General features: G+C 51.6%; 1 protein-coding gene across 5 annotated transcripts in view; it reads right to left on the bottom strand.

The window, feature by feature from the left end:
* The window catches only part of LITAF (lipopolysaccharide induced TNF factor), a 35,798-nt gene extending 23,577 nt beyond the window's left edge, over window positions 1–12,221 (bottom strand). The window contains exon 1 of one of the 5 annotated variants that reach the window (XM_070230550.1): window positions 11,568–12,221. In XM_070230550.1, coding sequence (XP_070086651.1) covers window positions 11,568–11,586 — 19 coding nt within the window. In that variant the 5' untranslated portion in view covers window positions 11,587–12,221. Of the gene's footprint in view, window positions 1–2,351; window positions 3,684–3,746; window positions 3,829–4,542; window positions 4,635–5,279; window positions 5,430–11,567 lie in introns of those variants that run through there. The other 4 variants (XM_023655003.2, XM_070230554.1, XM_070230556.1 and 1 more) reach the window with 4 other exon arrangements.
* Window positions 12,222–12,678: the final 457 nt, after the last annotated feature.

Below are 12,678 nucleotides of genomic sequence, written 5' to 3'. Positions count from 1 at the left end.
GTGATAAAACCTTCTAAAAATACATCCTCAAGCTGCCACAGAACTGCTTTCTTGATTTAGGTATCAGATCGACACACAAAAGGCAGGGCCTTCAGCGGGAAGATAAAGCAGCTTTTTAACCACCAACTTAATCCCCTAAAATCAGTTCTTTCAGGAAGAAAAAGGAAGATTATTCAATTCCAATCCCCACCCCCATCCTCTGGCCCCAGGAAAGAAACCCAGAGCAGGGTTTCCCAGACGAGAATCTGTGAATCACAGAAACGACCCAGTGGAAAAAGGCACTCCTTGGGTAAAAGAAGGGCATGCATGCCCCTTTGTCAGGTCCCCTAAGAAAACAGCCTCGCTGGGACACAAGGTGGAGAACCAGCTGGGCAGGCCAAAAAGATATAGTCTTTTAGGATCTCTGGAGAAAAGTGTTCTTTTCAAGAATGCGAGCATAGTGAAAGCTGATTTCAATAAACCCTAAGAAAACTATCCAACTTGTACATTTATTAAATGGAATACTGCTCAAAATCCTTAGACTGAGGACCAATGGCTGGCAACCTTCAAAATACAGATTCCGCAATGTTTTTGTCATGATGGAATTTCACCTACACATGGCTCCAGAATACATCCAGGGCTCATGGTGCTTCTTTAACTCTAAGGAGGAAGAATTTAGACACAAGGGAAAATTGGCGTCTCCAGCCCTCTTCTGGAAAGGAAGTGAGAAATTGCACTACCGTTCTTAGATTATTTGACCCCCAAAGAAATTCAAATTCAGTATACCTCCCTAAAAATATGGAAGCTCATAGACAAATATTTCAGAGAAATGTTTTCAAATTCCATCTTCTGAATTCTGTCATGTGGGGCAACATGCTCCACAAGTCACATATAGTTACCACAATCCGAAAGCCGGGTTCCAACACGGCCTAACTACAAATTACAGTGATTTGTGGAATGGAAAATGCTTCCACTGGGGAGCTGGGCTGCTCCCCCAGAATCAGAGAGGCAATTTCACTCCGGATGCCTGGTGAAACCACATCCCCCGTTTCCACATGAATGATGGTTTCTTTTTCTTCTTCTTCTTTTTTTTTTTTTTTTTTTTTTTTGAGGAAGACTAGCCCTGAGCTAACATCTGCCGCCAACCCTCCTCTTTTTGCTGAGAAAGACTGGCCCTGAGCTAACATCCGTGCCCATCTTCCTCTACTTTCTATGTGGGACACCTACCACAGCATGGCATGCCAACTGGTGCCATGTCCACACCCAGAATCTGAACCAGCGAACCCCAGGCCGCTGAAGCGGAACGGGCAAACTTAACCACTGCGCCACCAAGCCAGCCCCCATGAATGATGGTTTCTGATGAAACCACACAAGGAGAACATTAAGAGGACAGTACCAGGAGACGAAATTGGATGGACCCTGATTATCAACTTTGCACAAAAACAGGCACCCTGACAAAAGATCAAGACGCCCACTAAGGAAAACGAAGGCTGGCTGTTTCGTTCACAGAGTAAGATCATGCCTGATTCTCTTCTTGATCCTCCACGTTTTCTGTCAGGTTGTTATTTTTTCATATAACTTTAAAAAATATCAACCCATCGTCTATGAATAACGAATGTCCCTGGACTCAAGGTTAAGGCAAATCAAGCCTGGGCTCTTAAAATTTACCCCAGGAACCCCGTCAATTCTAAAGCTCCGTAACCTAAGTAGCTTAAATTCTCCATCATTTTCTCTGAAGTTAACACCGATAAGGAAGAAAGTGCGTCCGGCTTTTAGGATCGTGAATTAACCTCCTACCTGCTACGAAATGAGCAGGGAATCACCCCACCCACCCTCGAGATTGTCTTTCTTCTATCCATACTTAAGCCCTATGAAATGACACACACACACACAGTTCTTCACTGAAATAGCCTGCAGCCTGGGGACCACTTCATCAGCCACAGACGTGTTATCACAGCTGCCCGGGGTGCCAACTCAGCTTCCAACAAAAAGATGAAATTGTGGAGACCCAGGAAAGAACCGCTTTGAGCTCAAATAACCATTTTAAGAGAAGTAAACACCACTTAAGTTCAGAACAAGCCAGGGGCAGCCAAAGGGGCACCAAAGACACCAACACGTCTGTACTAAAGAAGAGACAGACAGAGTCAGGTCTGTGTGCCTGACGGGATGGACCACCGCGCCCACTGGGCTGTTTCCACTGCAGTAAAAGCAAAAATGGAAGAGGACGAGTCATGGTGCCAAGACTCTAGGACTTTCTCTAACAGACCCCTTTTTTCCACTGTCATGGGAGCTTTGGTTTGAGTCATCTTTGGGGGGTGAATTCTAAGTTCCTGCAGGCCACCAGCCCAGCCCCAGAGCAGCACGATACACACCTCCGATCAGCAGGGATGGTTAACGGCAGCAAAGGATACACACGTTGATCCCCTTGAAAATTAACTTGGGCTGGAAACACCTTCCGGCTGCTTCCCTCTCCCTGCTTCCCCTTTCACTGCCGCCAGCCCCGGGCTTGTCTTTGCCTCCTACTGAGCTTTGCTGAGGCCTTCTGCTCGTCTGGAATGCTGCCATGACCACATGTTCCTTCTGCCACATGTACTGAGGCCTCTGCTCTTCTGTTAACCTTTCCCTGACTGACCTGGCCCCAGGCTCCCAGCTTCCTCCCTTCCACTCTCTCAAGCCCTTCCAGGCATTAGCAAGCGCTGACTTCTTCACCTGTGTGTGTGTGTTTCCTGCTTTCCACCCACAGCGTAAAACCCTCAGGACCCAGAGCCATTTCTTCTGTGTCCTATAAAGGGTAAGGGTGGCACTTTATTTCCCCACAGCCAGCTCATAAAAGAGACTGATGGAACAAAGGGAAACTAACTTCAAAGACAGACAATTACTTCAATCTAGAATTTGAGAGACTTAAGAAATTGATCCTGGCCTCAGAGCAGTCAGCGAGTCACTTAATCCATGAAAACATTACAAGGGTATTTTTTTCAAATGTGAATAAAAGCATCTATTATTAATGCCTTAAAGGAACAGGAAAAAGGGAAGGGGGGCCTCTCCCATAGTAGATCTGAAATAAATGTTTCTTAGAGACTCTGGTGTACGTTTAACTCCCAGAGCAAGGGTTGGCTGAGACCAAAGCCAGTGCAACATGGTTGTCATTCGGTGCTAGGCACGGCAAGTCACCTGCTCTCTGAACTATGATAAAACCCAGCACAATGATAGAGCCCCAGATACCAGCTCAGGCCTCTCTTTACAGGCGTGCAGGTTAGTCCTATTTTAACAGAGTCACCCTGCAAAGCTTGGGGGTGGGAGAAGGAAGGTAAACAAGGCAGTCAACACACTCTAAGGCAGGCCATGCCTTTCCTTAAAGGGCCCCGGGGGAACTGCAGGGCTGACCCGCCTTCCACGCAGCCCCTGAACCAGCACCAGCTCGCTGGCCCAAGGAGAGGATTTATTCCCTCTGGGAAGGCTGTGAGGGGGGAGTCAAATCTGAGGGCTCAGACGGGAAGGCCCTGTGGTTTCCAGAAACTGCGGATTTCCCAAACGCCAAAGCTCAGTCGAACAGGCAATGACATCAGCCTCACTATCTGCAAGCACAAAAGCGACCAGAAAACTAGTGAAGGTCCAGCTGGCCTGATCCCTGGAATGCACGGCCCTCCCAGAATAGGCCCATTTCCCCCACACCTGCGCTCCCGTGCCCTGGCCAGGATCCGCTTGCGCAACACCAACCCCACGGTCCAGATCGATAATGATCGGAAAAGCAAAGGGGAAGAGGGCACCTGCTCAGCTCGACGGGGAAGGGCGATGTCCACTCCGCCCCTGGTTCCCCGAGGCATCCATATGCACCAGCAGAGGGGATCTGGGCCAACGCCGGCGCCCACAGGGTGCCCACCTTACCCCGCGGGGAGGGGGTCTGGCCAGGGCCAAGGCTCCCTTCGCGCCCCGAATCCGGGGTGTCCACCTCTCGGGGGCTCCCTAGGCCCTGGGGTGTCCACACAGGCACCCGCCGAGCGCGGCCCTGGATCCCGCGTGGAACCCCGGGGGCAGGGGCAAAAACGCAGGCGCCGTGGCCCCTAGGAGCCGAATTTCTGGGACCAGCGTCCAGAAATTTGTTATTTTTTTTTTTTTGTCTGTGTTGTTTTTGTTTCTGAATCCTCACGGCTGACGACTCTGAAGATCTCAACTCTGAGATGGCAGCCACCAGAGCGAATCGGGACATTCCTGAAAAGCCCCGGGGCGTCCCCTCCGGGGAGGGGGGCACCGCAGGCCGGGAGGGGCGCACTTGCACCTTGGGACCCCCACGACCCGCGGGCGATCAGCGCCCTGGGGGAAGCAGGATCGGAGCCCAGCTGTCCCCTGGCCGGGACGAGACCCAAGCCCGGGCGGCCCCGCGCGGACGATCTCGGCCGGACCCCTCCACCCTCCACCCCCGCGACCCGCCGGCGTCCCCGGCCGACCCCCCGGGCACGATGTCCCGGGTCTCCCGGCCTCGGCTGCCCCGAGCCCCGGGCAGGTGCTGGCGCCGCGGGGCCCCCGCTCCGGGCCGCCGCGCCCCCCATCAGCGCCCCGACTCACCGCCGCCCGCGCGCCAGCCGAGCCGGGAGGTCTGAGCCGGGCGGGCGGCGGGTGGAGGAGGGCCCGGCGCCGGGGGCGGGGGCTGGACCGGCCGGGGCGGGGCGCGCCGGGCTTCCGGCCTCACCCGCCTCCGCGCGCGCCCGGGACCCGCGCCCGGCCCCCCCCCCGCCCCGAGACCCACCCCCTACCGACTTCCCTATCCCGCCCTTCCCCTCCACCCCTCCGGTCTTCACGGCCCCCAGGGTCCACCCCCGACCCCGCTCACCTCCTGGCACCCCCACTTTCAGCCCAGGCCCCTCGCGCCCCATCCCGGGGTCTCCCCTTTCGGAGGCTGCCCCTGCACGTGGATGCCCGACGCGTGCCCCGGACACCCCGGACGCTCCCCTCCTGATCCCGGCCTTGCTCGCCCCGCTGCCCCAGGTCCTCCATCTCTGCATTCCTTCTTCTTGCCCGCCCTCCGTCCCCGGCCCACCACCCTCGAGTCCCGGCCCGCGCTCCCTGTCCTCCGGAGGGCGGCCCTTCTCTCCCCATAACCCAGTTCTGTACGTTCAGATGCATCCAGACAGCCCAAGACACTCTGTGTGCCTGTGGGTAAATCACCCACTCTCTCTGGGCCTCCGTTTTCTGTCTGTAAAATGGGCTTAACGGTACATATCTCGTAAAATCTACTGAGATAATGCAAGCAAAGGGGTTAGCGCAGATTAAGTGTTAGGAAAACCGACGTGCTGTCTTGGTACCTTGTGTGCCCCCAGGGTGGCCTGTGGCCCCTAGGCGCTGTCTCACTCCATCACTGAAAGCTCGGGGAATTAATAATTGCTGTTTCAACATCCACTCAACCGTCTGCCCCTAAGTGGGTGCTGCCTGCCTGTCTGATAAAAGCCGGGTCTGCCTGCCATTGTGATAACAGCAGCAGTGATCCAGCGGGGCCCCCTGGGGAGTCATTATAGGGCATTAAGGAGCTTGTGTGGCTTTGAGAGTAGAGTCCTGGAGATGGGTAGTTCCCTAATGTGGCCATCTACAGAGATGCCACTTAGGCGGGGAGCCTAGGAGCCCTGCGGTGGATGCATGGATCTGAATGCCAGAACTCCAGTGGTGGAATCCCGTGCCTTAGCACTGAGAGCCTAGAGGCACTGAGACCCAGACAGGGAGAGTGACTTGCCCGAGGTCCCACAGCAATCTGGCCCCTCGGTCCCTGTGCAAAGCTCTCACCACCTTTCACCGTGGGGACCTAGCTCCCGTCCGCCGTGGATGTATTACTCAACGGGTGGAGGGGATTTCAAAATCTTCTCAAGCATGGGAGTGGCCAGGTAGCTGTTAGTAACGAGGCCAAGCTGTTATGGTTTTAAAACTATAGAGGAAGCAGGATCATGGCCAACCTCTGCCATTCTCCATTCTCAAGGTGGGCAAAAAGACCTATGGGCCTGACATTGAACCAGAATATCGCAGACCATCATCGAGAGCAGGACGCACGCCCAGCAGAAAATCTGACAGAGCAAGATGTTCAAGAAGCAGCCCTGTGTGGATGCTTTTCTTCCTTCCTCCTTTCCTTCCAATCTCCCCTTCCTTTCTCTCCTTCTTCCTTTCTACAGAAGGGAAAGTGGTCACACACCTGAATTTCCGTCTGTCTTTTAGTCCGTACTACCACGTCCTCCTTCGTTTTTCTCCACGCAGCTGTGGACCACAACAGGAGCTGGCTTTGTTTTCCATCTGTCCTAAACACTTACTTGTAGCTGGGAGCTTGCCATTTTTTATGGGGAAAGCCATAAAACTCTCACTCTTTTTTAATCCCCGAAAAACCACAGAGATTGAATTTCCGACCCAAGACTTCCAAGAAGAGAAGAAAAATAAACAGGCCCCGTGATCATCTCAATCGGTGCAGAAAAAGCATTTGACAAAATACAACACCTTTTAATGATAAAAACGCTCAACAGACTAGGAAGAGAAGGAAACATCCTCAACCTGATAAAGAGCATCTACAAAATGCCCACAGCTAACATCATCATCCATGGTGAGAGCCTGGATGCTTCCCTCCTGAGATGAGAAACGAGCAACAGTGTCTGCTTTTGCCGCTTCTGTTCAACATCGTATTGGAAGTCCTAGCCAGGGCAATCCGGCAAGAAAAAGAAAAAAAAAGCATCCCGATTGGAAAGGCAGAAGTAAAGCCATCTCTATTGGCAGGTGACATGATCTTATATATAGAAAAACCCTAAAGAATCCACAAAAAAACTATTAGTGCTAATGAACGAGCTCAGCCAGGTGGCAGGATACTAGATTGACATACAAAAATCAGTTGCATCTCTATACGCCAGCAAAGAGCAATACAAAAAGGAACTTCAGGGGCCAGCCAGATGGCATAGTGGTTAAGTTTGTGCACTCTGCTCCAGTGGTTCAGGATTCACAGGTTTGGATCCTGGGTGTGGACCTACACACTGCTCATCAAGCCATGCTGTGGCGGCATCCCACATACAAAATAGAGAAAGATTGGTACAGATGTTAGCTCAGGGCCAGTCTTCCTCAGCAAAAAAAAGAAAAAGAAATTCAGAAGGCAATTTAAGTAAGGAAGTTTAAGACTTGTACACTAAAGTCATTGCTGAAAGAAGTTAAAGGAGACCTAAGTAAATGGAAAGACATTCATATGGTACCAGTCCAGATTTGGAACCAGAAAGAGACAGATAAACAGATGATAGATAGATAGATAGATAGATGATAGATAGGCAGACAGACAGATAGATAGATAGATGGATAGATAGATAGGCATGAAACCCTTGGGCAGGAACTGAAGCTCTAGTCCACAGGTGGATGTCTTCCTCCAGGAAATCTCAATTTTGCTCTTAAGGCCCTTCAACTGATTGGGTGAGGCCCAAATTACCAAAATAATCTCCTTTACTTAAATCAACTTGTAGAAGTTGACCACATCTGCCACCTTCACAGCAACACCTAGACTAGTGTTTTCTTGAATTACTGGGTACTACAGCCTAGCCATGTCGAGACATGAAACTATCCATCACTGCTGCCAATACTCTCCAAACTGATGTACGGTTCCAGTGTAATCTCTACCAAAACCCCACCTGTCTTTTTGGCAGAAATAGACAAGCTGATACCAAAATTCATACGGAATTGCAAGGAACCCTGAATAACCAAAACTGTCTTGAAAAAGAACAAAGTTGGAGGACTCGGGCTTCTCGATTTCAAAAGTTACTACAAAGCGACAGTAATCAAAGCATGTGGTATTGGCCTAAGAGTAGACATATAAATCCATGAAATAAAATCGAGAGTCCGGATATGAACCCGTACGTCTGTGGCCAATGGACTGTTGAGAAGGGCATCACGGGGAAAGAGTCTTTACAACAAGTGATGCTGGAAGAACTGGATATCCACGTGCAAGAGAATGAAGTTGGATCCCTACCTCACGCCATACGCAAAAATTAACTCAAAATGGACAAACTATAAAACTCTCAGAAGGAAACAAAAGTGTAAATCTTTGTGACGTTTATTAGGTGATGGTTTCTTAAATATGACCCCCAAAACACAAGCAGCAAAAGAAAAAATGGGTAAATTAAACTTCATCAAAATCAAAAACCATTATGCATCAAAGGACACTATCAACAGAGTGAAAAGACAACCCATAGAACGGAAGAAATATTTGCAAATCATGTATTTGTTCAAGGTCTAGTATCTGGATTTTATAACGAACTCTTACAATTCAACAACAAAAAGATAAACAACCCAATTTTTAAAATGAGCATTGAGATGATGAAAAACTTCTGGAGAAAGGCAAAACTAGGGAGATGGTAAAAAGGTCAGCAGAGGGGCCAGCCTGGTGGTGCAGGGGTTAAGTGCGCACGTTCCCTTTCAGCGGCCTGGGGTTCGCCGGTTCGGATCTCGGGTGCAGACATGGCAGCGCTTGCCAAGCCATGCTGTGGCAGGCGTCCCACATATAAAGTAGAGGAAGATGGGCACAGATGTTAGCTCAGGGCCAGTCTTCCTCAGCAAAAAGAGGAGGATTGGCAGCAGATGTTAGCTCAGGGCTAATCTTCCTCAAGGAAAAAAAAAGTTCAGTGGATGCCAGGGATGGGGGAGGGGTCAGGGCACAATGAATGGACAGAACACAGAGGAATTTTCTGGCAGTGAAAATAGGCTGTATAATATTATGGTGGACACGTGTCATTATACATTTGTCCAAAGCCATGGAATGGACCACACCGAGAGTGAACCCTAATGCAAGCTGTGGGTTTGGGTGATATGATGTGCCAGCGCAGCCTCACTGATTGTAACAAGGGCACCACTGTGCTGGGGGATGTTGATAACGGGGGGTTCTGTATGTGGGGCCGAGGGCCTATGGGAATTCTGTATCTTCCTCTTAAGTTTCTTGTGAACCCAAAACTGCTTTAAAGAAAATAGCTTTTTTTCCAAAAGTTCTGGAGGTGGATAATGGTGACACCCGCACAACATTGTGAGTGTACTTAATGCCACTGAACTGTGCACTTAAAAATGGTTAAAATGGTAAATTTCATGTTACATGTATTTTACCAGAAAAAAAATAAAATGGAGTTAAAAACAAGCAAAGGGCCTGAAGAAACATTTCTGCCAAGAAGGTGTACAAATAGCCAACAAGCACAAGAAAAGACGCTCGACATCATTAGTCGTCAGGGAAATGCAAATCAAAACCCACGATGAGACACGACATCATACACACTATGGGGTCGCAAGAGTGGGAAATAACAAGTCCCGGGACGGATGCAAAGAGATTGAAAGCTTCACGCATTGCTGGTGGGAGTGTAAAATGGTGCAGCCGCTGTTCCAGCCCTACGTGTATGCACAAAAGAATTGGAAAGAGGGATTCGAAGAAAAATTGGTACAGGAATGTTGACAGCAGCATCATTCACAACAGTCAAGAGATGGCAATAGCCCCAATGCCCATCAGGTGATGAATTCATACACAAAATGGGGTCATCCGTACAATGGAATATTATTTGGTCGTAAAAAGGAATGAAGTTCTGACACCTGCTACCACCTGGAGGAACCTTGAAAACATGATGCTCAGTGAGAGAACCGGGCACAGAGGTCACATATCATATGATTCTATTTATGTGAAATTTGGAGAATGGGCCAATCCATAGAAACAGAAAGCTGGTTAGTGGTGGCCAGGGCCTGGAAGGGGGGCAGAAACGGGAAGTGACCGCTCGTGGGTATGGGGTCTCTTCATGAGAGCGCTAAAAATGTTCTGGAAGTCGATCATCGTGATGGTTGCGTGACATTTTGGATGGACTCAGTGCCGCTGAATTGTAGAGTTGAAAATGGATAAATATTAAATTTTATATTATGTGAATTTTGTCTCAATTAAAAAAAAAAAAGTAAACCGGGTAATTTACGTGTGCCCTGTTAGCACACAGCGGGAGGGGGCGCCGCACAGCCTTACACGACGTCCGTGGCAGCATCTCTTCCCCCTGCAGACTTTGCGGCCGTGTTCTCCCCCAGAAGCACCTAGAAGGAGCTCTGGGAGGTGGACACGCTTCCATCAATAGCGCTCAATTCCACGGACCAGGTGGGAAGGGGGAGCCTCCCTCTGGAATATTCTAACACTTCAGAAATGACAGCAGCCAGGGAGGAAGAACAGGTTTCCTAAAAGAATGCAGAATATGACCTCGTTTTTTGTTTACAAGAAAAAATATATACACACACACACACCTGGAAAAAAGTCTTCGTGCTTTTTCAGGGATGAAGGACGCTCTAAATAGTTGTTTCTGAGTAATGATAACCAGGGATTTTTTTTTTTCCATTCGCTATTCTCCATATTCCAATGTTTTAAGAACAAACACAAATTGTTGTTGAAAGAAACAGATTTTCCAAAAAGGAACCCAGTTACCAGAAGCGGCCTCCCCGGACTGGCCCGTGTTACTCACAAGGGACTCGGGTCCCGAATTGTTGCCATAACACCTTTTCCATTTCCCAAACACGCTTCCCACACACGTCACACGCTTCGTCCTCCCCAGAGCCCCGCACAGCACACAGTCTCACAGCGGAGTTATGCAGATGGGGAAACTGAGGCCCCAGGACAAGAAGCCGGCCAGAGGTGGCACCCCCACCCCGTGCCCAGATCCCGGCTCCCTGTCCTCGCGGGGGGCCCCGGCCTTGGGGAGACCTTTGATCTGCTGCTGCCAAGATGGAGCCGAAATGCCATGAGCTGGGGGCGGAGAGAGGCCTTGATGGACTTGCCAGAGGCAGCAGATAAAAACAGAGATGCCCGGTTAAATCTGAATCTCACATGCACAGCAAAGGACTGCTTAGTAGACGTCTGCCCCGAACACTGCAGACTGCATTGTCTAAAATGCACATTCCGTCCGACAATGTCTCCTGCCTGGTCCGCTTCCGGCCAGAGCAGGAGGCCCAAGGTGGTGCAGTCCCTGGTCTCAGCCCGGGTAGGGGGGACGGCACGGCAACCAGGGCCAGGGGAGGCCTCGGAGAGCTTCCTGGCCCCAGAATGACCAGGGTCAGCCTGGCTCCCGGAGGCAGGAGGCCGTCCCGGAACTGGCCCTGCCTCCATCTCCACCTGGCCCTGAGAAGCAGCCCCAGAGCAGCAGGTGGGCCTTTCCTGGCCTGCCCAGAGTGAGGACCTGGTTACCTGCCTTGGGGGCCCCATAAACCGCAGGGAAAAATGTGTCCTCAGGAGGTGAGGCCTGACCCCCTGAGTAATGACACCCTGGACAAAGCACTTTTCCATTCCTTATCTCATTTTCTTCTTACAAAAACCCTCCTGTTTTACAGATGAGGAAACTGAGGCCCAGAGAGGTTAAGTAACAAGCCCCAAGTCACACAGCAGGAAGGCAACTGGAGATGGGATTGAAACGGTGTCTGGCTGACTCCGGAGGCTGCCATACGGCCTTTTCACTGCCTCAGCTGACAGGTCCTGGGTGCTAGGATTGTTCGGGGGGCGAGGACCAGGATACCTAAATAAACGACAAGGTCCCAACTCCCCCGGAATGGGTGCACAGGAGAGAGATCCTAAGTCAATAGTAAGTGAGTACCCTGTGACTCTGCGATCATCGCTGGCTCCTTCCCAGGGTTGCAGCCTCCAGGAAGCACATGTCTTCATGGCACAGAGGAGCTTCATTCTCAGATCCATTCCACAGCCCTGGGCGGGACGGGGGTGGGGTGGGTGGAACACGGATCCCGGAATCACATTTATTTAACCAACAGTCACATGGTGCACCAGGTGCCGCTCCCCCAACAACCCTGTGAGGGAAGTCTTCTCATCTCCACTTGATAGATGGAGCAACTGAGGCCCAGAGAGGTTAAGCAACTTGCCAAAGGTCACACAGCTGGACTGATAGCAGGGGTATTTGAACTCCGGCTGTCTGGCTCCAAGTCCGTGTTTAGCCACCAGGTTGTAGAGAGCTTCTTGGCGCTGAGAGCCTTCTAGAACACCCAGGCCTGGGTGTTTCAAGCTGTTGAGCCTCAGAGCCCTTCCCTCCGACGCCATCTCTACAGAACAGGAATAAGCGGTTCTGCGTGAGTTGGAGCAAGCTCCTGCCCTCCTTGTCTGGATGTGGACGGTCTGCCAGCTTCCCCCAGTCCTGCCGGGGTCTCTGGGCAGGTTCCTCCCCTCGCTCGGGGCACCCACGGGGTCCTCTGGGCCCTTCACCCCTGCCTGTCCAGGCGGCCCAGACCCCTATGCACCTTCCCAGCCGGCTTTCAAACGCACTTCCTTGTCTGAGGTTTCCTCCCGGGCGCCCCGGCCGAGCTGGCTGGGCGTTTCCCGGAATGAGGATCTGAACCCCAGGGTTCAAGGCGGCTTCTCCTCCAGCCTGAAGGAGAAGCGCGGGCGGGCTGTGGGCGAGCTCCAGCGAAGCCCGGGGTTGCCCAACCTCCAGGGGGTGACCGGACCGCGGGTGGGGGGTGGGCGGCCGGGCCCCCCGGGTTTGAGGAAACGGTCTGAGCAGAACTGATGACTTCCAGGCTGTCACGAGGCCTGAGGACTTCATCAAAGTCACTTCTTGGCCCCTTCCCAGCAGCAGGACCTCGCCAGCTCCTCCTTGCAGACTCCCCGGCTGTCCCACATCTCCCCATGTGGCCGTGACAGTGAGAGGAGCTCACGAAGGGAAGCAGGAGGCCATCACGCCTGGCTCCCAGCAACGC

The sequence above is a fragment of the Equus caballus genome, chromosome 13, assembly GCF_041296265.1.
Source record: "Equus caballus isolate H_3958 breed thoroughbred chromosome 13, TB-T2T, whole genome shotgun sequence".
NCBI lineage: Eukaryota > Metazoa > Chordata > Mammalia > Perissodactyla > Equidae > Equus > Equus caballus.
The sequence above is the reverse complement of the archived record's forward strand: the minus strand, read 5'-3'. Positions and strand labels throughout refer to the sequence as shown.